This window comes from Toxorhynchites rutilus, chromosome 3, assembly GCF_029784135.1.
Source record: "Toxorhynchites rutilus septentrionalis strain SRP chromosome 3, ASM2978413v1, whole genome shotgun sequence".
Classification (NCBI taxonomy): domain Eukaryota; kingdom Metazoa; phylum Arthropoda; class Insecta; order Diptera; family Culicidae; genus Toxorhynchites; species Toxorhynchites rutilus.
The window spans coordinates 224,310,153-224,336,148 of record NC_073746.1 but is presented as its reverse complement, the minus strand read 5'-3'; the positions used below and the strand labels follow the sequence as shown (position 1 = coordinate 224,336,148).

The following is a 25,996-nucleotide window of genomic DNA, read 5'->3' as shown; positions in this document are numbered from 1 at the left end:
TTTTGTATAAACAATATTCAAATAATTTAACCGTCGTTCGTTTTTCAAACAGAACGAAATCATCTATGTTGTTCAATGACAAATGGCTCGCTACATCGAATTTTCATCCACACAATCGCAAGTAACCTCACTTCGTCTGAAGCCAGGCGTATCGCCGGCGAGCTGGGAGTATTTTTGAATGAGCACAACGAAATACTTTCTCGGTTTACAGAATGACAATCACGTTATTGTCATCAATTCTGATAAAAATCTGCGGAAGAGCACGTGTCTAGATTCAGTGTGCAAGCGTTACTAAAATCATAGAAGGTGTCTGCATAATGACACGAGAAATTGTGATTCGAAGAAAAAACAATAATCTGGAATACACCGTTAACGCACATCGTTCATACGACTCTCTCCATGTTCTTCTTCAATATCATTTTTAGTAGTACTTAATTGAGATTTCTATACCAAACAACACGCCTTAAATGTATTCTGAGTGGCAAGCTCTAGAATGTGTGTGACCACAATGTAAGTCAGAAGACATTCGACATTCGATCGAGTTTCAAACCAATCGGATTCCGGGATATGAATAACTGTTCGATACTGTTACCACAATAATGGTGTATGGTCCATGCGGTGATTCGAAATCTTTATCGCCTTGCATGGTAGTTGGAATATGTGCAAAGTTTCACGATCGCAAGCGTAGGCAAATATCTAAAATATCAACGAATAAATATTGAGAATGTAATCCACAAATATCAACAACGCAGATATTGAAATTGAAAATCGTTGAGTAGTACCATATTCGCCTCAGCTGAGCAAAGAGAAATTGATACATTTGCAAGTCCCTGGGTAAAGGAAGTGGCATTATGGCTATGATTCTAAATTAGAATACCGCTGAGGATACTCCTCGATTGAATGACAACAACGAAGTAATGCATTTCCAAATAAGAACGATACATCAGCTCCATCGCGTATCGTTGTTTTCCCAATGAAAATGAACAAGACCGTGTAGTTATAAATTTAGCCATGCATATTGAAAAAAGGAGCGCGTATTTTCCTCCAACGAGATAGCATTTGAACGATATGAATATTGACTTTCTTTATTTCATTTGTCAACTTTACGACAAAAATCTATTACTATTTTTCTCTTCACATTTAACTTTTGAGAGATCAAACATATCAGTTCATTTTCATTTTCATGAAATACATTGCATTATGAAACATCATACAAACTTCTGTTGAAATAGTTTCATTCGTTATTTTTATCGATCACATTCGATTAATTTCGTAGATTGTTACAACATTCAAATATTCTCTAGAAGAAATTTAAATGGCAGAACAACGTTTGTCGGGTCAGCTAATGTTTATACTATAATTTTTATTAATTTATAGTGCGGATGATTTATACTACAGCTTTTTGCGAAACCCATATAATATGACTTTGGGATGTGTTATTGTTGTCAATTCATCTTCAAATTAAATAAAATATTGCTAGATCATGTAAAAGTTGTCTAAAAACTAGTGATGAAACGGATAGCAGTTTGGCCGGATACCGGATATCGGATATCCGGCAAGCTTCGAGGCCGGATAGCCGGATATTCGGCTTTATGGTTGTGAATAAGAAACGGGGAGAAACTGCATGTGTACATGAAGCAAATAAAGAAATAGGGGAAGTGGGGGTAAAACGGACATGTTAAGAAGAACTTCAATTATATTTTTGGAAACTCGTGTTTCCCAAAAATTCGATGCAGTTTCTTGCGATTAAATATACTGTTTTTCTACATAATAGGCCAAATATTTTATAAAAAAGTATTTTTCAATGTTTTTTACTGAAAATAAAACAGACCGAAAAGTACAACATTTTTTCGATGCGGTTAATATGGACATATAGTGGGGCTAATATGGACAGTTTTGTAATATATAAAGCGTAGTGGTTTATCGATCGCGAGAGGAATAATTTTATTCAATCAAGGTCTGAACTCATCACGAATGTCCGTTAAATGATGAAAAAATCGAATTAATCCACCACGTGCTTTTCAGCAGTATAAACTGACAGATCGTCAACTATTTTGCCTTTGGGTCCAGCCAGCTTCCAAACAGTCTACATTTGGCGATTTGATTTCCGTTTATAGATGCAGATCATTCCTTAGGAATAGATTAAACAGACTTTTCACATTTCAATCTCTATCTCACTCCCACTGACAACTGTCCATTTAACCCCACCAGTACCATTATTTCAATAATTTAAATTTTCCACTCAAAAATGAATTAACTTTTCCTTACATACCTAATATCGCTTCTCTGTTAACTCACAAACCGAAATATAACCATCAGCGAAATGAATTTTAATATTAAACCGCTCTAAATGCTTAATATCGAAGCAGCTAAAAAAAGATCCTCACGCGGTATCTAGTATGATTTTCAGTTTTTGTTTCCCTTTTCCACTTTTGATCAGTATTCCTTGCCATAGGGTGGCTCAAATATTATAGAACAACATGTAGAAGGTGTTCTAATTAACAGAAATTTGAAATTCAAAGTGTAACTATACCAATCAACCAGTATTACCCCCATGTCCGTATTACCCGCGGTTCCCCTACATTTAAGCGACAAATGAACATTTTTACTTTAAAATAATGAACGATGATTAAATTTTTTGTTTAGAATGAATATCCTTTGATGGGGTATCAAGCTTTCTGCAAAAACAGTTTTTTTTCTGATAATGATTTTCTATTACAATGTAATGTTTGTTGTTGATATTTTGAAATCGAATCCCGAGTTTCAAGTTCTTGTAAAGGAAACAGCCCAGAAGAGAAATTAAAATTAAAAAATTATTACACTATATAACATATCTTGCGATGAACCTCCTGAGATTTTTAGAGCATTTATGAGCATTTCAGTAATCAAACCTTATTTTTAATTATGTATGAATTATGTTAATGAGTTGTTGTGTTATGATTTATCTTGTGTTGATGAGAAATTATTATTTTTTTGTATATATAATAAGTTTGATCTTCATTTAATCATTTATCCGCAAGTTGGGCTCCGCAAGAAACTCAGAAAAGTCGCTTTGGGCGACGAACGTGTTAAAAGAGCTCTAATGCCCAGTTTACACAGTATTAGCTTCTACTGAATTTATAGGCGGTTGGAAGAGCTTAACCGATTGATAACCTCTGACCTCCGGCTTTTCTATAAGCTGTGGCGCCCATTTGCGAAACAAGAGCTGCACCGAAAGGTAACGGGTCTTCTTCTTAAATGGCGTTCACGTTCCCTGTGGAACTTTTGCCGTCTTAACGTATGCATTTAACTAACGTCATTTGTTAATACATAGTTCTTCTTCTTCTTTTTGGCTTTAAGAGGGTTTAAACTTTTCAGTTCATTCGCCTCTAATTAATACATAGTTGAAATTTCTTAAGCCAAATAACACGCCTTGAATGTATTCCGAGGGGCAAGCTCTAGAATAAGCGTGACCACAGTGCAAGTCGGAAATATCTTTGAAGAAAAATCCCCCGGCCAGAACGGAAATCAGAATGATATTTTGCATAGGCTAGTGTTTTGTGGGATCCAACATTTTTAATCAAGTTCGCTTTGAAAATTCGAGACGGCCATTTTCATTGGCACTCTAGTGTAAATATGTGGCAAAGTAATGCGTGCTTATTTGCAACGCGTCTCTTGTTTCACTCGCTCGTATTAATCTTATATTGCTGTACCATATATATCACCAGTATTTGAGAGTCATGACATTTTCTGTTATTTTGAGGCTCATTTTATATAATAAATCGGGATGACAAAACATGAGATTTGGTGTAGTTTCAAACGCTGCGTGGCAAGTTATTCCGTTTTGTTGAATCCACAAAAAAGGAAGATCCGATGCTAGCACTTCGAGCAGAAAAACCCGTGATCATCAAGCTCTAATTATAGTATCGTGGCAACAGTCGCACCAAACAATGATTTTTTCTGGATGCATTGGCAGTTCTTGTAGAACCTAACACTGCTTATAACGTCAAAGGGAAACATTTTGTTTGTCGACACCATCATCGACACCCCATCGGGAGTGACATAAAAAACTGATACACTCAAATATATTTTTAAAATTGTGTATTTTATTTCCTATACACAACATTTACATTTAACAAAGCATTATATATTTTATATTTCTTTCATTTTAGTTTTGTTATTCAAATGTCAATTATTTTCAATTAATTCAAATACATTTTAGTTCAATTAGTATTTGCCATTTCTTAAAATTTACTTCTCATACTTATTTTAGTATTCAATTAGAGATCTAATATGTATAATCATTATAAATCTATTATAATAAATAATGAATATAGCAGAAACTTCATTTGTTTTGTATAAGAAGAAATTGGTAACAAAAATAAACTATTTGCTTTAATTTAGTAAAACTATTTGTTATTATCCCATAAATAGTTCGTACATTGTAATATTCATGGGCTTAATTAAATGCTGCTTTAATTGTTTTCTTGACTTCGGAGAGTTGGAGAGTTGATAATATTTTTTTATTCAATAAAATTCATCGCTCTACTTAATGAAAGCATTAATAAGAGTAATATTTGTGTGCAGGTCTGATGTTTGATATCGTTAGGCCAGATATAGTTTATGCCACTTTAGTCAAAAGAAGCTACGTGTGGGATCTTCTGAGTAGGATTCTGAAAGCATTTTATTGGAAAGTGAGCGGTGAACTATAATATTGGTAGGCGTACCAAAACTTGTTGTTATGCTATGTTTCATCAGTGAACATGTGCTCATAAACAGGTTGACATATATTTAAGAAATGGATTTCTGATGTTTGAAAATATTATACCTTCTAAATTATCACTTGCACCAAGGCAATGAAAGTTAACATATAAATACATAGTCTCTTTTAATGTGCAAAAGTAAACAATAATATCAATTTGAAGAAGCGTATTCCTGCTCTTTTTACTCACGTGGCGTTCCGTTTAATTTTACATCTCCGCTATTTATGTTAGATATTTTTAATTAAAATATTTGTTTCCTAAAATGATTATACATTCTAAGATTAAATGATATGTGTTATGAACATTTTTATTCCAATCTCCTTTCTCTTCACTTATATTACTTATCTGAACTAGTTTTTATTTTAATTTTGTCCATTACTTACGTTAAACGATTTTCATCGGCTTATGTTCAACTTAAATTATAGCTGTTTTTTTATTGGTTATTTTAGCAATCGTTGATTCCGTTGTATTAAAGAGATGTTTAATTTGTTTGATAAATTGTTTTGGGTGCTATAAATCTTAACCTTGGAAATTACGAAAACAAATGGTAATATATTCCGTCTCTCATTTCAGTTGCTCTTAAACCAACTCTTATTCTTGTAACTTGTGTGGTAAATTCAATTTACTGGGACGCCAATTTTTTTCTACTTTGAGTTGAAACTAACACTGTTTGCTTTGTAATTTTTGTACTCACTGCTTTTCCGTGGTTTTGCTCACAAAAAAAATTATTTGACTATCTCTCTTTCTATCTCTTAGAAACATACACCTGCAAGATCATAAGCGAACAAATGGCAACATAACTGGATGGTCTGTTTCAGTTTATATTATCAGAGGCCGAATGAGATTCCCAAGAACTGAGAAGCGATAAATAGCAGCATTGCTTTTTCAAGTAATACAATTGTATATTGATTAAACATACGAATAGCTCACAGATCATTCACAGGTTTAGCTTATATTGTTCAAAAATTGGTCCGTATTCACCGAAAGTTGCCCGACACAAAATGAAAAACAAAATTATATGATAATATGAACATAGAATACTGATTTAATTTGAGTTTTAGGGGACTAGAATATCAAGACGCGTATGTAACGTATGTACGTATGTAACTAACGCAGAAGTTTGTGATCACCGCTGCCGCTGCCTTTTCGGTTTTAATTTCAAAATGACGAAATGAATACTGTGAGACGTAGATATAATAGCCGAATTAAGAACTGAGGCGGCAGTAACCTAATCATACTTCCCTAACTCATTATTGACTCACTGTAATTACATTGAAGTGGACCATAAATTTGAAGTTTAGGTTTTTACCAAAACTAAATTTCAGCGTGTTTCTGTTGTGTAATAGAGTTGTTAATATAGAAGAAACAGTGAACAAATTCATAATTTCAGAAGATAGCTTTTATCAAGCTAGCAAACTTTCGGTGAGATAAATTTTGATAAATATTAAATTTCATGACATCTTTGCATATGAAATAATCACAATACTTTTTTTGTTGGGTAAAGCTTAATATTTTAGAAATAAAATGATACACTTCAATGATACACTACAATCTTCTAGTGTTTTGAGAGAATGAGTGCAACTAGTAAAGAAATTCAACATCCAAACGTCGCAGCCTAAACACAGTCGCATTTGTTTCATTTATATTATATTTTTTATAGCGTTTTGTTATTTTTTTCTTTTGTATTCTAATGTGTTTCTACTATACTCTTAGTCTTAATATTGTATAGAAGATTTTTCAAACTTCTTTCTCGCAGCTAAAGAAATTGGGTACACAGAGGTTTCCCTTTATTCATTTCATTTACCTTTTTTAGTTGTTTTGTTTCTCCCAACTAGCATTTTTTTATCGTATTAAAATTGGCCACCATAAATTGTATAGAAATATTTAACTACACTTGGGTGATTTCATTTGTTTTTCTTCTTTTCTGTCAATAGCATACAACGAAGTTGCATAATATAATGATATGTTTTCAGTTTTATCTTGTTTCGATTATTTTGAAGGTGTTATCCGCATTCTGAATTTTAATGCTCTAGGTTAAGGTAATCTAACATTGACTATTGTTGCCTAATGTGTGTTGCAAATGTCTTCTACAATTCCATTTCATCATCGTTTCGCGCCGTTCATTCTATATATGTCTTGTATAACAACGGCTTAATGTGGCTCAAATAGAAAGTTTGTTCAAAATTCAATAACGTAACTTATTGATTTCGAGAATTAGGTGTGTCGGATTTATTGTATCGTGAATTTTTCTCATATTGATCTGAAATTTATAAAGACATTTCCTTCATATTTGATTTTAAAAGCAATCTCTCTTTGAAATTACTGAGCTGGTTTTAGTTTTCACTTGTTCCTAGTAGCTGTAAGATTTGTTCAAAAATTCCCTTTTCTAAAAATTAAGTAACTTTTATGGGTTAAAGGGTTTAAGCGAAACTTTCATCACAATTCATAACAGGAAGTTTTTTGTGAGTTTCATGAGTAGTAAATTATCACCGTCGCTTACATAATATCATTGAAAAATAATTAAACTTAACCATACGATCGTCACAAAGGGAATCGTTCGCCTCGAATCGATAAATTACTGAGAAAATCTGAATAGTACGGTCTTATTGTTTTCATTTCAATTATCATTACTTTTATTATCATTAATAGTAGTAGTATTGATGCATTCTAGTTCATCTTTCTCTTAACTGATATTGTAAGCATAACAAAATAGAGAAATTACTTCTCGATTTGGGCTAATAGGACTAGAATTATAACTAGAAATAGAAAGGGTTGATAGGATCTGCTTGCACTGGTTTCGCAAGGTACGCTAGGTGCTGGAGTAACTTGTAGATTGGCTGAAAGACAAAAAGATGAAAGCGAACACTACAATAGCAATAATTTAAATTGTATAATAAAAAGATGAAAATTCCAAAACTAATTATATTTTGGCCTTAGGCGACTTCCTGTCATCTCTGAAGCCGAAGAGAACGATTGAAGGACGACGTTTTGCAATTATTGATCCCAAAAGACGAGATTGCGAGCTGAACGTCATTTAGACAGCGAATCGCTGGAGAAGTTTCTTTGTTGACTTCTTTTCTTTTTTATCCTTGTATAAATCTACATACCGTGGTATTGGAATGTGCCCATGAATATCAAAACTCTTCCATACCACGCAACCGATTGTTCTAAATCATTGGGGTCGTTACGTGAATCACCTTGTCATTTTTCTCATAATAAATTGTATGATGTTTATACATGTTGTTGAAAATTGCTTTTCTTGAATTTTCCGTCAATTTCATCCTTAACACTCCTCCCTACCACGCTGATGAATGTGGAATTATCAAAAAGTGTCCCAAAAAACATCTTTAGTAGTAATGGAGAAGTGAGGTGACATTTCATATGGTTCAACATTTTTATAAATCAAGGTACATATCTTTATGACTCAACGAAAAAAATACAAAGTTTATTAGTAAGATGGTAGACAGAGAAAATGAAGTTAATTTAACATTTAAATTTGAATTTGAAAAAAAAATATCTTAAAATTCTGTATCTTTGCAGAAAATCTGTAATTCTGTATACGAGGTATGGCTATTAAATAACGAGACTGGTTACGAAAAAGGGATATATTTTAAAAATTACGGTACAATGATATGCTCCCCCTCAATATACTCCCCTTGGCTCCTCACACACCTTTCCATACGTTTTATCCATTGTTCTAAGCAGTGCTGAAACTCTTCTTTTGTTTCTGGCGTTCAAAAGCCTCGTCGCTTTTTCCTTCGCCTCTTCTACGGACTGAAATCGGGTAGGGGAAAAGGGGGGAATTTGGACCACCTAAGCAAATCGCCTAATATTTCCAAACCAATACGGTCTAAATAAAAAATGTTACATTGTATACTGAGCTACACTTGTTTTCTCTCAATAAATAATGTTTAATCATTATATAAAGCTTCAACCTACCAAATATATCATAAAATAAAAGAGATGATTTTTGGACATTAAAATTTGATGCGGGGTGATTTGGTCCAGTGTGTGTTTCATCGAAAAAAACATACTTATGTTTATGTAAAGTATTTTGGAATAATGTTACAATCAGTAACAATGTTTTGGGATCGATACCAGGTGTCTTGGCCAGATTCCAGACCAGAAAAGTTGGATTGAGACCATCTCGAATTCTGCATGAATCTTTTCACTGTTGTTCGAGCATTTTCAAACACTTTTGATGCTTGGTCAAAGAAAATCCGAAATCCTGCGTTGCTCTTTTAAGCTCCTCCTTCTCCCAACGTTGTCTGTTCATCCTCTTCTTGTAATTCAGCGGCATCTGGAATCAATTAAACCAAAGAAAAGTCTCAAACCTATAGGACCAATTCACCCCACAGAAACGTGTCCATGTCACCCCACACAACACGCAAAAATTAAAATGCAATTAATTTCATTCATTGTTATCAAACTTACAGTTTCGCTACATCAAATTGTTCCTCTTCTGTAGGCGAACAGAACTTTACTGCACAATACACGAAAAGTTTGTTTAATCAGCGGGAAAATCCTTAAAACCACGATCGGACTCACATGACGCTCAAAGTACTTGTTGTATTTATGCTACCGTTTCCCTCTACTTGTGAAGTTTTACCAAAGTTTTTTTTACTATAGGTACATACGGTTCAACAATAAAAGGAAATTACATTATAGAAAACCCAAGTTGTGCCGTAATTTTTGAGATAAAGGGGTGGTACAAATCACCCCGTGTTACCCTACCTTTCAACACGGATTTGATCTTGGGGAACAGAAAAAAGTCGCATGGGGCTAGATCTGGCGAGTACAGGGCATGTTCGAGCACTGGAATGTCCTTATCGGTTAAAAATTGCTTCACCGACAGCGCGTTATGGGCAGGTGCGTTGTTGTTCGTATTTTTTGTCACACATGATTTCCGACGCGCACTACAAATCACGTTCCATTCAAACCACTGTTGCTCGCAAACTACTATAATGACAAAAACGTGTTTTCGTACGTTTATAGCAGACACCTCAAGCTACCGAACGCACTATTCGTTTTTCCTCCACCCCTCTAGGGCGTTATTTAGTTTCGTTATTTAATAGCCATACCTCGTATACAAATTCTATATCTGAAATTTGGCGAAAAATCTGCAAAATACAGAATATTCTGTATATGTGGCAACCGTGAAAATGACTAATATCTTAGTAGAAAATATTATTGCTGTATGTTTTAAAAACTCAACAAGACGATGAGTGTGCAAGATGAAAATAAAAATGTATAAAAAGTACAACATAAAAATTTCGGCAAGTAAAAAAACGTGAACAGGTGGGTGCAAGATAATGTGTTTGAGCGTACGAGTCCTTTAGGCATGTTTAACATCTCTCTGTATTCTAAACATATACGTGATCATCAAATTCATGTTCAAACATACTCCTGACATTTTACTTTATAACAAGCTTGCCCTTAGGTTGCAAGTTCATATGCGTTCTGAAATACGTTGGAGCTTAAATGGATAATGAACTCAACTTCTAATTTAATTCAAGAGCCATTTTAGTAGTACCGGTAAAAGCACGTATTTTTCATGGGATAATAGTGTTTGCGAGAGAAGGACAACTGTGTGGCGTTTCACTGACACGAATCCTAGAACACATTTGAAAAAATGACAATTGAAATGAAACAATACTGAAGTTAAATGTATGAACGATGTGTTCCGATGAACAATTGCAAATATAAATATATATAGAAGGTGTATTTGCATATGAAGTGAAATTCTGATTGTATGCGATCTTAACATGAGCAAATTTATAACACACGCTAATTGGGGCTCTTTTGGTATTAACAAATTCTTTCGCACAGTAACTCGATGTTGATAATTCCTTAATATTTTCCGTCGTTGATCGTATTGTTTTCACATATTTATGTTGGAGAGCCTTAACCCTTCTCTTCGTTTGCCGTGGCATTTTGATCGAATGTTATACTATTGCATTTAATATTTTTGACCGCAGAGGCAGCTGTGGCTGTGTTCCGAGCTCTGCAATACAATTTTCTTACCCAATGTTGAAGTTGCGAAAACGTACATTAGATACCCATTAGACGTAAAAATAATAACTGTATTGATATCAACACAATTTTATTTTATTGATTTTCATGACATGAAACGCTATGATTCAGGAATAACATTTTATTGAGTGGTATTTATATCTGTTTTAATGATGTTATCTGGCACCAGTGTCGAAAAAATAACGATACTTTCACCAATACAAACAAAACCATTGCGGAACATTGAAAAATGACGATTTAAAAAAAACGAAGATATCAGAGCACTGGCTCGAGTTTTCCAACGTTTTTTATTAGACATTGCGACGGCAAATGAAAATTTAATATCTTGTGAGTAATAGATTGAAGTTTGGTTGATTTAACTTGATGGGAAGTGTGCGAAAACGATAATTTTCTACGCAATGTTTCGCAAAATTATTGAATTCGCCTGTCGGGCGAGGGGTGAGGGAGGGAAATGAAAGAATTGCGCGCCATTATTGCAGCCATTTGTAGCTTCCTTTCACCTTCACCTTAAGATTCGAAGTTTATTCGTCTCTAACCTTGGAAAAGACCATTTGGAAAACTGTGAATGGGAGAGAGATTACAAGGTATTTACATAGCTAAATGAAGTGAACTAGAATAAAGTGATTGAAAAAGAATGCACAAAATGTACGCCATGCACATAGATGACCAAGCGTTTTGTGCATTCAAATTTAAAAAAAAAATATTTCAGGAAACTTGAGATGGGTCGCGAAGAGGGAAAAATGTTACGAATCGTTCATTCTGAGAGTCGCTCAGGATTTTGTACTTCTGGTACGATTTGCGATTAAATACTCCTCTATTTTATTTCAAACTTTAAAAAATCGGCTAGAAAAAACGGCCGAACGTTTCAATATGAAACGTTCACAGACGTTTAGGGAATACACTAGGCTAAAATTTTGCCAGCAAACATTAGAACTTACTGCGATTATTGCAGAATTGCAGTGGATTTTGTGAAATACTCTAAAAATCCTGTTTTTGACACTTTTTTGAAATCGATGAAAAAAATTTGAAGATTTTTTTTGTCAAAGTAACAAATTATTCTAGTGCAGAATTTATTGAAGTTTTCAAAACTGCCTTTCGATTTTTGTGCGATGATTGTTTATTGAATAATTATCAAAGACGGAGGGGTAATTTTTCATTCAAACTGAAATATCGCTGTATGAAAAGGTCCTACAGGAACATTCTAGGAACCGAATAATAGCTGGTTGATAATGTTAATCGGTTAGCAAAAAAAATTGTGTTAGCCCAGAAAATCTTTGACAAAACAGAGAAAAATCGAATTTTCATTTCATTCCGATATTATGGCTCACTACACCTACACACACCAAGGTAAAAATATGTACGTAAAATATTCTAATACTAACTAATTCTTCTATTATTAATAAAGTTGTAGCTTCAAAATTATGTACATTTCATTGATATGCGTTGATTTTTCACGAAGTTACAGCATGTCAAAATTACTTTAAATGTCCGACTTCGCACTCTGTTCCTCTATTTTTTTTTGTCGAGTGTGGACCAACAGATTTTCCCTCCAGCTGTACGAGTCAATGTAGAGCTCTGTTGTTAGGATATTTTCGATATATTAAAGATGAAATATGTGCCAAGAAATGATTTTTGCTACATATATGAAGACTGATACCAGAGGAGAATTGATCGTTTTTTTACCGAAAAAGCTATTCCATGGAAGAATATGGAGACTGATGGTGCACCATCGTCATCGTAGTTTTACAGCTCACTCAAAGTTATAACTGCGTAAGATACTGGCCATTCATTGCGTGATTCACAGATAGCATTTAGTAGCAAAAAATCTGAGCCCTAGATTGCATCAGTCTCTACTATATGTTATGAGTGCTATCAAAAACCTTCGAAGCAATTCTTTGAACATTCGATTATTTGCTCAGTTAAATGAGAAAAAACGACGAAATACTTCTACACGCTGGAGTTCGCTGACCACCAAGGGTCCCTTACATAGCAGGATTTTCAGCTTTTTTGAATTTGTGTTTCAGCTGCAGGGTGACGATTTCAACTTATTTGAAACAATATCAATAATACCGGCCCTTCTGACAAAACTTTTAAAACAAAGTTTAAGTAGAAGAGAATATTTACAGTTTCCTCATTTGTCAAAATTATCACAAATGCTTCAAGGCCATGTTATATTATCATATGTCACTCACCAAGGTGATAATGCAAGAAAAGTTGATTATCATTAGCACACATGAGGCAGGGGTGCAACCAAAGTTGTCATATGTTCCAGTTATTATATAACGAAACATAGGAAAACATTATCTTGTGATACGAGACTCTGCTGAAACATATCTTCTCGTTTTCCTTGTTGATTTAGTTTACAAACAAGTTAGTTTTAAGAAGTATTTGTAGATTAGTTGTAAGGTTCGATCATTAGGGCACTCATGTGAAGCCTGTTTACGTTTTATGAATAAATTTAAATGTAAATACAACGCAATATGGTTGTTTACTTTCATTATTGCATACAATTTGTACGACCACTTTTACGCATCCAGTGTCACCGCCGCCTCATTCAGGCAACGATGAACGGTGTGCCGTGGAGTATATCTGACGATTTGTCGGAATCGCATGGAACTCACAAGGGACTTTGACAAGGCGATGGACTCTTCTATTTGCTTTTCAACGTGACACTGGAAGGTGTTATGCAGAGAGGGGATTTAATATGCGGGACAGGACGTGAGTGTAATCGGAAGAACTCGTGCGACGGTATTCGATTAATATATCCGAATGATACGCGAAGCAGGCCTGATTGAGCTTAGGATTAATGCGTCTAAATAAATGACTAAATGTATGCCAGGGTAAATGTATCGTAATAGAATCACTCTCTTTAGCAACGTTGTAATCGACGGCGGACGAGTTTGAAGTGGTAGACAACCATCTACCTTGGAATAATCAACAAAACGAGCTCCACAAATCCCTAACGTTTAACAAATATCGACTCCGTACGAAGTGTACCATAAGACGATGACGATTAAGACGATGATGTAATAATTGCACGAAGCATGGACGATACTCGAAGAGTCTTCGCAAGCACTTGGTTTTTTTAGAACGCCGAGTGTTCAGAGCTTCAAAGTGCTCAGAGTTCTACAGTGGTGTACAAGAAAACGGTGTATGGTTAAGGAGTATCCAGCATCCAGCAAGTCGTCAAAGCTGGATGACCGCGATGAGTGCAACATGTTACTAGAATACTAGACAACAGCTCCGCACAGAGAGTGTTCGTATCGAATCTAGTGAGACCAAGAGAGCCCACCGAGCGGGTTCGTTGGACTAGATGTAGCTGGACTTGCTGAGAATTGGTGACACCCGAGGTTGAAGAACTGCAACTGAGAAACGGATGTGTTGGTGAAACATTATGAAGATCCAATTTCTTAATGAGATGTAGAGTCATTGTCATTAGGTCATTGATACTAATTATCGTGGCTTTTCAATACTGAGCTGCTTTAGCAAAATCTCGAAACAAATGCAACACATGCAACACTTTTTTTTGCATTACTTTTTATTGCATGGGTTAAAATCATGAAATTTTTGGTAAAACAAGTTCAGAGTGTAATGTGCAAAATTCGTCACAATCTGTCAGGTGTTCATCGAGATGGCTATCATGCAAGAAGTTCTTCAACAAAAAATTATGGGAGCGGTCGTGGAAATCCAGGTCAGTCCCACAGTTGGAAATCGACCATTCGACTGTGTCGCGTGTGGTGTAATCATTCAAGGAGACCCAGATGACACAGCGGCTGAAAAGCGAAGACGACCGACCTGGTGAAGGCAGGGAGGGTGAGGGATTACTTCAAGCGCAATTTCAATTTCGTCTGGTTTATCCAGCAGACAATGAAGCGGAACGGAATTCATCTTTTCAAGGTAATGAAGGCGCCTAACCGAACCGAAAAATAGAATCCGGGGGTCAAATCCCGCATCAGGAAGCGGTACCGCGAATGGTTGGTGCAGCCGAAATGTATCGTAATGGGCGACGAGACTTACATAGAAACGCAGATCCCCGGCCAGGAGTTTTCCGTCGGCTAGTTGCACCAGGATGTTCTGAAGAAGTTCCGGAAGGTGACAAATTTGCAAAGAAGTACTCCATCTGGCAGGCGATCTGTTGGTGCGACGAATTCAACGAGCCGTACATAACAACCGGTACCATATATAGAGATGAATGCCTCCAGAAGCGCTTGTTGAACTTTCTCCAGGTCGCTAAATTCGCCAGAACTTCTTCTGATAGAAAAATGCTGGGCATTTATAAAGGGCAAGTTCCGGAAAACAGGTCTTCAAAAACAACCAGAATTTGAAAAAAAGTGTGTAGGAAAGATGGCGCAAGTGTTGCACAGGATTTGATGGGTAGCGTTAAGTTCGAGGTGCGGGCATTTAGCCTGGGAGAGGAGGTTGAATAAGCCAACTTTGAAAAAACATAGCTAATATGTGTTTATTTATTCCCTAAGAATTTAAAAAACATCCGACTCAAACTGAAGTTTTGGTGATAATTTTTTTCTGTTGCATTTATTCGAGTACGGTCTTTAGTCGACATGGCTTCATGAGCCATTGGTCCACTACAAATAAACTAATGTGTTACGACACTGAAATAAAACTTAGACAGCAAGTAGACTTGGTGTATGTCGGTGCGTCACTGAACCGCATACCATTATCACTAACAAGGTGTAACGTATTCCTGATTGATTTATGGAGAGGCTATCGTCATACTTCTAGGAGCGTTCCGCATACGTGATGATCAAATCTTCACGATATAGATAATATAGTATTACGTCTGGTGTGAAACAGCCCAGCATCCCCGGCCCACTGTTCTTCAACATAGCAAATGGTTATAATCGAACACATACCGGATAAGTTCATATGACTCGTTTTGTGTCTACTTTCTTGGAATGATACAACCTTCCTCCCTACTCTGACTGAACGATTTGAGAACCCTGATAAGCAGAAGGGTTAAAATGCTACAATTATTCGTCTAATCCAGGGATTCTCAAAGTGGTCGATATCCCCTTGGGGTCGATTCCGATTTCCCAGGGGTCGAAAACTGAGTTTACTCACTTAACTTAGATAAAGATAATGTTTAAAATAAATTTAGTTATAGGGGTCGATGGTATCGATCCATTCTGGAAAAGGGGTCTTTTGCCCAGAATAGTTTGAGAATCCCAGGTCTAAACGATAAGGTAATATTCACTGTATTGAAACTAAATCTCAGGGAAATTTAAATTTTCTGCTCTAATACGACGAAGTCTGCGGTTGAGGATCATTGGGTGTTCCCAAATACTTAAATTGAGGCAAAAAAAGTTCGAGTCACGTTTATTTTCTTGTTAACAACTGTTTGGAAAGAGAACGGGAGTAATATTAGGCTGTCAAAAAAGTCCTGCGGTATTTCCGCGAGGTGTCGTTGTAAGCGCGTAGTTCTAGTTGTATTCATTGTATTGGAAAGGTATTTTTGCGCGCTATAATCTAGTCCTTGACAGTGTTTTGTTTGATTGAGTCGTTCGTGAGTTATAGTGTCGCAAATATGGAGCGAAATAAAGAGAAAATTCGACATATTTTACAGTACTACTATGACAAAGGCAAAAATGCATCTCAAGCTGCCAATAAGTGCAGTTTATGGACCCGATACAGTTTCCATTTCCACCGCACAACGATGGTTTCAACGTTTTCGTTCTGGTGTAGAGGTCGTCGAAGATGCGCCACGCTCCGGAAGGCCTGTCGTCGAAAATTGCGACAAAATCGCTGAATTAGCCGAGAAAGACCGGCATAGTAGCAGCCGTAGCATCGGCAAAGAGCTGGGGATAAGTCATCTTCTTCTTCTTCAATGGCACTAACGTTCCTAGAGGAACTTCGCCGTCTCAACGTAGTATTACTTGCGTCATTTTCATTAGTACTTAGTTGAGATTTCTATGCCAAATAACACGCCTTGAATGCATTCTGAGTGGCAAGCTCTAGAATACGCGTGATCACAGTGCAAGTCGGAGGAAATTTCTTTGACGAAAAATTCCCCCGACCAGAACGGGAATTGAACCCGAACCCCCGGCATGTTAGTTATGACGCTAACCACTCGGCCACGGGAGCACTAGGGGATAAGTCATCAAACCGTTATTAATCATTTGAAGAAGCTTGGATTCACAAAGAAGCTCGATGTATGGGTGCCACACACGTTGGCGCAAAAAAAAACATCTTTGACCGTATCGACGCATGTGAATCGCTGCTGAATCGCAACAAAATCGACCCGTTTCTGAAGCGGATGGTGACTGGCGATGAAAAGTGGGTCACTTACGACAACGTGAAGCGCAAACGATCGTGGTCGAAACCCGCTGAAGCGGCTCAGACGGCGGCCAAGCCCTCATTAACGGCCAGGAAGGTTCTGCTGTGTGTTTGGTGGGATTGTCAAGGAATAATCTATTATGAGCTGCTTCCCTATGGCCAAACGCTTAATTCGGACCTGTACTGCCAACAACTGGACCGCTTGAAGGTAGCACTCATGAAGAAGAGGCCATCTTTGATAAACAGAGGCCGCATTGTCTTCCATCAGGACAACGCCAGGCCACACACTTCTTTGGTGACGCGCCAGAAGCTCCGGGAGCTCGGATGGGAGGTTCTTTTGCATTCGCCGTATAGTCCGGACCTTGCACCAAGTGACTACCACCTGTTTTTGTCCATGGCGAACGAGCTAGGTAGTCAGAAGTTAGCCACAAAAGAGGCCTGTGAAAATTGGCTATCCGAGTTTTTTGCCAATAAGGAAGCGAGTTTCTATAACAGGGGTATTATGAAGTTGGCATCTCGTTGGGAACAAGTCATCGAACAAAACGGCGCATATTTGATTGTAACTAATGTTATGAACAAATGAAAATTCAAAAAAAAATACCGCAGGACTTTTTTGACAGCCTAATATTTGCATCACATTATTTACAAGTACACGAATGAACATTTGATGGTTTCTACTCGATTTTTTGTGGAGTAGTTTCCGATGTATAATGAATGCACATGAAATAATATCTAACTTTATAAGATTAAAAAAAACTATTTTCGAAATCAAATAGTATAATACGTACAGGTAGCTGCTACTAGCTGCGGCAAGTATTTCTTCCAAAATGCGCATTGTCGCAACCTAGGACCTCGTCCCACGAACGTTGTGTTGAGTCCAAGTTCCAAATAGTGTCTACCGTGAGCGGTGTGCTTCGGCCATTCAGGGAAGTCGGAGCTCGGAGAACTTGGGTTAGGGTTGCTGATGAATGATAATGATAAGCATTATATTGTGTTTGATTTGTCAGAATTGTCACAACGGCTGATCTTACCCAGTTTTGGCGAAGTTGGACCAATATCGCATTATTTTTCTACTGAAATCTTTTTCGTCTTCCATGTATCCAAGTGTTGGATTCAGCGGCTCCCCGAACACATAGTTTATCTCGTCACCATGCATAACACCAGTCCATCTGGGCCAAGGATTGCCTTTACTCCTGTGAGTGTATAAATACATGAACACATTGTTCCCTTCTTCGGCGTATCTTTGCGCGAACTCATTCACGTTGCACGTGAAATGATAATCTCCAACCATTTTATCGAGGGCATCGCGATTGCTGTTTGGATTTTCTGGATCGGTCCAATCCGTATATTCGAACACGATTGCCTGTCTCGCCGCACCGTTGACATATGGGTTCAACTCTCTAACTGCTTGGAGGAACTGTTCGCGTGATACTGTGACTCCTTCCTCCTTTCTAAGCAACTCAGTTAAATAGTAAATTATAAAATAGTAACCCTCTTCAGTGTTACTTCCAGTCAGAATATCAGTTTTTTTGAATCGACCGCTGGCCAACGAACGCTGTGGCATTTCATCTAGGAATGCTCCGTCAACGACAGGCACGAACGGGAATTCACAGATCCCCAATGTGCCCCACTCGTTGTCGACAAGTACATTTGGATCTTTGTTGCGGAGACATTCTACTGTTTCGGTGAGCTTCGTTGCATCGTGCGGACAGTTGACTGCCTCGGCTAGTCGAAGCGCTCTGATATTGATAGTTTGAAAAAGAAACAAATAATATTTTACCAATGGTAGGTGAGGACATCGCTAGAACATACCTGAGAGTAGCTTCTTCCCTCGAAACCAAAGCCCATGGTGCAGTGGGAGATCCACTTTGGAGAATAGCACGTTGGAATAAATCTCGCGATAGAGCTGACAATAAATGTAACGACACTGACACTGCTCCGGCACTTTCTCCAAATAGTGTCACTCTCGAAGAATCTCCACCAAATCTATGAATATTGTCGCGAACCCACCTGGAATGCAAATAAGATACAAGAAATATAAATAAATCTTTTCTACACGGACTATAACATATAATATAAAAATTATAATTTTAAAATCCATACCTTAACGCCAAGTTCTGATCAAACAGACCAGCATTCCCTGGTGCCTCTGGCGTACCGAGAAACAGGAATCCTAAGCTGGCAACACGATATTGCAATGAAACTACGATAACGTTTTCTTCCGACGCCAAAGTGCGATGGTCGTACACGTCCAACGTTGCTGTACCGGAATAAAATCCACCGCCGAAAATCCACAGCATCACAGCGGCATTCTTTGGTCTGGGATGTGGCACAACCACATTAATATATAAACAGTCTTCGGATAATGGTGTATTCGGGTTCCACATGGTGGCACCCGGGAAATCTCCAAACACGGTATCCACAATTTGGACACAAGAATTTGGTGGCTTTGTGGCATTCAGGATACCAGACCATTTTTCGACGGGTCGTGGATGCCTGAATCGGAGCGGTCCGATAGGAGGTTGTGCGTATGGAATGCCCATCCATGCATCTACTTTCTTACCACTGGGTGCTTCAAGTGTTACTCCCCGAACCTTTCCCTTGTCAGTGTTGATAATAAGCGGATCATTGTCAGATGAATCTATATATTCAAATGTAAGTGAATCAGTTGCGATTGTTCCTATATGATGCATATAGTTACCGGAACTCGATTCCCTCCTTGTTAATCCGCGCCGTCTGGTCGTAGTGCTGTGTATGTGTTCGCGCTCTAAAGTACCCAGTTCAGCATCTACAATTCGAACAGAATCTCCGTGACCTATATATGGTGTAAAAAATGCATCTGAAAATTGAATTACAATACTAAGTGTAAGAAACAACAACCAACATGGAATCGTTCAAAATGCATTCAAAAGGTGTACTGAAGTACGGGTTGTCTGGAAAGCTTATTACTCGGCAAGCATGTACGCTATCTGGATGAATTTGGGAAAATCGGGATAAAAAACTGGTTCGTATATCCAATTTCATCTTATAACCTTGCAATGTTTTAAAATGAAATCAAACAAACGTAGGTAACACCGAACATTTTGTGACATTTTAATTACAGCGGGAATTTCACTTCCAATTTGCATATTGAAGATTGGGATTTCAGTCAGCTTTCTAGTCACTAATAGCCGGCTCTAATAATGAGACTAAGATTAGTGTGGGTTCCAAAGGCTATACCGCATTTCCATGAAAAAAGGTCTAAGAAAACTTGGTTTAAGAAAGTTTATTTAATTTTTCTGAACTGTACACCCATTTACAGAAAAATTGTAACTCTTGTACTAGTTTTCAGACTAAAGGTAGGAAATGAAAAAATAATACCTTCTTGAATCTTCGATATATCATGTAAAAAATTATAAGCTTCGAAAAAAGAAGGGTCTGTTTAGACAGAACAAGAACGAAATTATCAGAGTATCGCCTAATAGTAAGCTCATTACCTTCAATTTGCTGTGCAAAGATCGTAAATCGATAAATTTTGGAAAGATGGTATACTTGATACAGTCGATCCCAACTTAGGATGGTATACCCTAGAGGTGTACATTTCTCGGGAACTTTCTTGGTTTCTGTAGACCTTATTCCCATGGAATTTCTGAATAGTAGACATGGACGTTATCTAATGTACTCTGTTTATCTCTTAAGTATATGTTACTATAAAGGTTCTGTGTCACCTACGACAATTATCTTTTTAGAATTCATTATAAAAAAAAATATCGAGATTAATATAATACTACCGATGGACTACTGTCCGGCCTCGAGATGAAAGGAAATGCGCTTACACAATACAACTTTACTGGACTGATGCACATTGTTTATCTACTTACCTTCTTCCAGGAAGAATACAAATTCGAAGGAGGGTTCGTCCCTGATAGTATGTTTTTTTTGTTGTGAAATAATAAATTCATAATTGAATATTCAAAACGAATTTAGTTCTTACAAAGAGGATATTCGTAGCCAAATTTTGTTGCGTGTACGCTTACTAGCGAACGATAGTGGGTTGATAACTCAGGTCTCTCAATCGATCTTGTTTGTGTGTTATATAATAACTACTTCCATGCAACTACTACATGGGCTGAAAAGTCCCGTGATTTTTAATGAAAACGATCGTTTTTTGGGCAAAGCTATATTAATTCCTCAACATAGCATCTTTCGAGAGCAATCACTTGGGATAGCAAATTTCCAACATTTCGATTCCATTTCTGTAGTACGAAACGTCTGAGTCTTCGAAATATGTTTCTGCGATGACTTCCTCATTCGATGTGAATCTCTTTTCCTGGAGTCATCGCTTGTGTTTGGGAACATAGAGTGGTCGCTGGGGGTCAAGTCTTGAGAATATGGTGGGTGAGCAACCAATTTGAATCGTAATTGGTCCAACTTGGCCATCGCTTTTCCCTTTTCCCTTCTGCAAGTAATCGATGAAGATTATGCCATGCGAATCCCAAAAAAAAACAGAGGCCGGAGGATTACCTTTCCGGCTGACCGTTGGTCTTTCGGTCGATTTGGCCTGCTTTCGTGGCTTGTCACCACTCTGCAGACTGCCTATTAGACTCATGAGTGTGGTAATGGATCCACGTTTCATCCATTGTCAAAAAACATCGAAAGAAGTCCACTCGATTACGCTTCAACAACGCCAAGCTGTTGAATCATCATTGCGACGTTATTTTTGGTCGACGGTCAGTAAATGCGGCACCCATTGCGCGGATAGCTTTTTCACGTACAAAATGCCGTGCAAAATGTATCCCACTCGTTCTTTTGAAATGAATGCCTACGGCCTCAGCTAACTCGTGTAACTTCACTGTACGATCGTTCAAAACGAGTCGATGCACTTGTTTTACGATTTATGGATTTGTAGCATATCTTGGCCTTCCAGAGCGAGGTGCATCTACGGTGCTTGTAATGCCTATTTCAACATCACTAAATTACCGATAAACTGTTGTTCTCGAAGGAGCAAAAGTGGAATAACATTTCGTCAACCACTACATTGATTATTCAGGAGTTTTTCCCATCAAAGACAATGTTTGGCCAAAGTACGATATTACTCATTTTTACGAATGCTCAGGTAGTAACACTTAAACAACTGTAGTTTGTGAACAAATATACATAAAATATACATAAATTAATTTTGCTCATTTTTATTAGCGTCATCTGTTCAAGAAATCCTGGGACTTTTCAGCCCATGTAGAATCATTAAGTGATGAAGATCCAGTCGCTTTCCGTCCACTCACGATGTGCTACTTGCAACAAGAAACATCGGACTATTTGTGCTGGTAATAACAAAACAATGGAAGCCCCATATCCTCTGTCCCGCCATACGATCTAACTCAGAGGTACTCAACTTTTCTTTTTCATGGAGCCACAAACACGTGTTAGTGATGGTGCCGCGGGCGAAAAAGAAAGAAAAGAAAATAAAAAGAATGGTGATGTTCAAGACACGTCCGCACTGTTAACATAGAACTAGGCAATTATTGCCGGCGAGCACTAACATTGAAGAAATTTAATAATAAAACTCTTTGATACTAATATTTGATAGCAATGAGAGCCAACAAATGAATGCTTTCACTGAGTGAGGAGCGAGAACTTCTTGAATATCTAACTGAATTTTCAGTATCTCTTAGTAAAATTACATCTCCAACGCAGAGCGAAGCATCACAGTAGACGCAGAACAGTAACAGAAAATCCGAACCGAGCCTATTATGTGGTGGCTGCGGAAGCGAAAGCAATACCATCGAAACAATGAAATCACGAAAGTTGAACGATCGATTGAAAAAATCACAAATCAGTCATTCTCGGTTTATCAGTTATCCAAGCAGCCATGCTTGCTAAATAGTATTTCTGTAACGCCTCTGTAATCCTCTGTAACGAACACAGTGAAATAATTTATGTAACCATGCCAAGGTCAATTCTTAAAGATTATCTGAATAGTTAAATTTCACTGTAATATTTTGGCAGCACATTTAGTCTACGCTGGTTTGAAGAAATAAATAAATAAATGAATTTTTTTTAAAATTATGTAACTTGTTAAAATCCTGTTTTGGATTAAACGGATAAATTATTCAGCCAGCTCTTTTTAGTTTTAAGTAATTAATTTTAAGTAGTATTGAGAATGTATCGGTCTACAATAGATTGGTGACAATAAAAAAAAAACAAACCAAAACAACAACTCGTACAATCTCTACGATGTGAAAACCGACAACGTACCTCCTATTCAATATTTCTCTTCAGCTTTGATTCGCTCTACACTATGCTTGCTTCTAAAGGGTGTGTCACATCAAATTGCATCACAGAAAAAACGCTGTAGAAATTTAATTTTTAGGAATTATATCTTCTGCTTTCGCTTATAATCAGATAAGAGTGTCAATTTTTCGTAAATTTGGAAAAATGTCGTCGAACGATAAAGAGCGTCGTGAATTAATCCTGTGCACTCATTTCGAGAATCCGGAGTTGTCACATCGGGACATCGGTAAGATGCTGGGAATCGTCCAATCCACGGTCAGCAGAGTACTAAAACGATACTTCGAGAACCTAACCATCGACCGGAAGGTGAAGAACGGCAAAAATGGATGCTCCGTCAGTGAAAAAGATCACAAGCGCGTAGTTAAGCAGTTTAGACGTGATCCGAGAAGTTCGGTCCGGGATGTCGCCAATAAGCTGAATTTGTCAAGTTCATTCGTCCAGCGGACCAAGCAGCGGGAGGGCCTGCGTACATACAAGGTTCAGAGGGCTCCTAACCACGACGAAAGGCAAAACATGGTGGGGAAGACGTGAGCCCGGAAGCTGTACACCGAAATGCTGACGAAGCCGCATTGCCTGGTAATGGACGACGAAACCTACGTCAAAGCGGACTTTCGTCAGCTGCCGGGCCTGTTGTTCTTCTCCGCAGAGGACAAATTCAGCGTTCCGGAGGATATTCGCAAGCAGAAACTATCCAAGTTTGCCAAAAAGTACATGGTGTGGCAAGCGATCTGCTCTTGCGGAAAGCGGAGCGCCCCCTTCGTGATGACTGGCACGATAAACGGGCAGGTTTACCTTAAGGAGTGCCTACAGAAGCTCTTACTACCACTATTGAAGCAGCACGAGGGCCCGACCATCTTCTGGCCGGATCTCGCTTCGTGCCACTATTCAAAGGACGTGGTGGAGTGGTACGAAGCCAACGGGGTCACCTTCGTGCCAAAGGAAATGAACCCGCCCAACGCGCCGGAGCTTCGCTCAATAGAGAAATATTGGGCGATTATGAAGCAGGCCCTCCGGAAGAACCCAAAAGTTGTCAAATCGGAGGCGGACTTCTAGAGAAAATGGATATCTGTTCAAAAAAACTACAACCTGACGTTGTACAGAACCTTATGGACGGGGTAAAGAGGAAGGTGTGAGCATACGGGCTTGGGCTCGAAGTATGAATAAAAAGAAAATGCCAAAAGTTGTTTAATAGTTTTTATTTTACTGTCTAAAATTTTCAAAAGGATCGGTCTACTGGGCGAATTTCTACAGCGTTTTTTCCATGATGCAATTTGATGTGACACACCCTTTAGCATATTCTGAAGATGCATGTTCAACACAGTAGCAAAATAGAAACTGAGATTCGTCAGGGCGAGCACAGTATTTAAAGAACTTTCGCTGACAGTCAACGACATGCAACGACAAGTCTTGACTAAGATGTAATTTCAAGCAGGTACTTATATTTATAGTTTTTTTTATTTCAATAATTTACTTTCAAAGCAGTTTTGAGATATTGAAACAAGTTTTTGGTCAATTAGTAAACAGCATTACTCATACAACTTTTATCTTTCGAATGATGTGATTGACATACCACTTTGCATAACTGACAAAGAGGTGTTAACGCTCGAAACATTGTACCCCAAACGTAACGCTCTTGTTTCCGAAATTTTAAACTTACACCCCAGTACAGATTCAAATATGATGTGATGTAAAAATACAAAGCTACTCTTCAACAAACGGCATGCAAATCGACGCGGTGCCCCCACCGAACAAAATCGCACCATACAGTGCGATATCTATCATTCATTCTTTTTTTAGAATCGAGCAAAACCATCGTGTGTGACATCAGCATTGAGAGAGACTGCTCTTTGATATCTGGGCGAGACACACAACATGTGTATTCTTCCAATTTTCCTTAATTTAAATCATATGATATCATTTAAAGACATGTAATGTGTAATGTGTTGATCTCATGTTTCCTAAATGATTTCTTAAATTTTCGTTATTGTTACACATACGAAATTATAACGGGCCAGGCGAGCCAACCAAAAGAGCCTGGTAGGCCGCATGTTGAGTATAGCTGGTCTAACTGATCAGCGGAACAAAAGAAATACACTAACACCGAAAAAGGTAGCATTGTGTAATTTACAAACAGTGAGACACATTGATTAGTTTGCAACTGTCAAATGTGTGAGTATAAATTCATGAAATTTTGACTCATACTAGCTCAAAGTGCAATGTTGACATTTCATCACAATCTGTCACTTGATTATCGACAAATCGGATTGCGGCCAAAAGATGGATCTATAATGGACAAACAGCTGGGAATCAATCATTCGATGGCGTCGTAGGTGTCTATGGAGATCCAGACCAACCAGGGGTGATCAGACAGAGACAGAAAACCGTAGATAGCTGTCCTAGATTAAACCAGGAAGATGTTGCGTCTGTCCAAGCCTCGGCCGAATCTTTCGATTCGCGATGCAGCAAAGAAGGTGGATGTTTTTATCTGGATTGACAAAGAAATGATGAAACGTGCGTTCTCTATGTCTACAAGGTCCGGAAGGTACCGTAAGGCAGCGGAACGGCAATCAATATACAGTGTCCAAAAACTCGTGGATGCTTTAGCGTGAGTGACTAACGAAACCGAGGTGCGTCATGTTTTACGAGACTTACGTCGAAGC

General features: G+C 37.7%; 1 protein-coding gene across 9 annotated transcripts in view; it reads right to left on the bottom strand.

Moving 5' to 3' along the window:
* Window positions 1–4,194: 4,194 nt before the first annotated feature.
* Window positions 4,195–25,996, bottom strand: part of LOC129775722 (acetylcholinesterase) — a 208,857-nt gene continuing 187,055 nt past the window's right edge. For 7 of the 9 annotated variants that reach the window (XM_055780767.1, XM_055780766.1, XM_055780760.1 and 4 more), the window contains 6 exons: window positions 19,768–19,905; window positions 19,170–19,707; window positions 18,879–19,076; window positions 18,098–18,805; window positions 17,855–18,027; window positions 4,195–7,579 (listed from right to left, as the gene is read on the bottom strand). In XM_055780767.1, coding sequence (XP_055636742.1) covers window positions 7,461–7,579; window positions 17,855–18,027; window positions 18,098–18,805; window positions 18,879–19,076; window positions 19,170–19,707; window positions 19,768–19,905 — 1,874 coding nt within the window. In that variant the 3' untranslated portion in view covers window positions 4,195–7,460. Of the gene's footprint in view, window positions 7,580–17,854; window positions 18,028–18,093; window positions 18,806–18,878; window positions 19,077–19,169; window positions 19,708–19,767; window positions 19,906–25,996 lie in introns of those variants that run through there. The other 2 variants (XM_055780768.1, XM_055780769.1) reach the window with 2 other exon arrangements.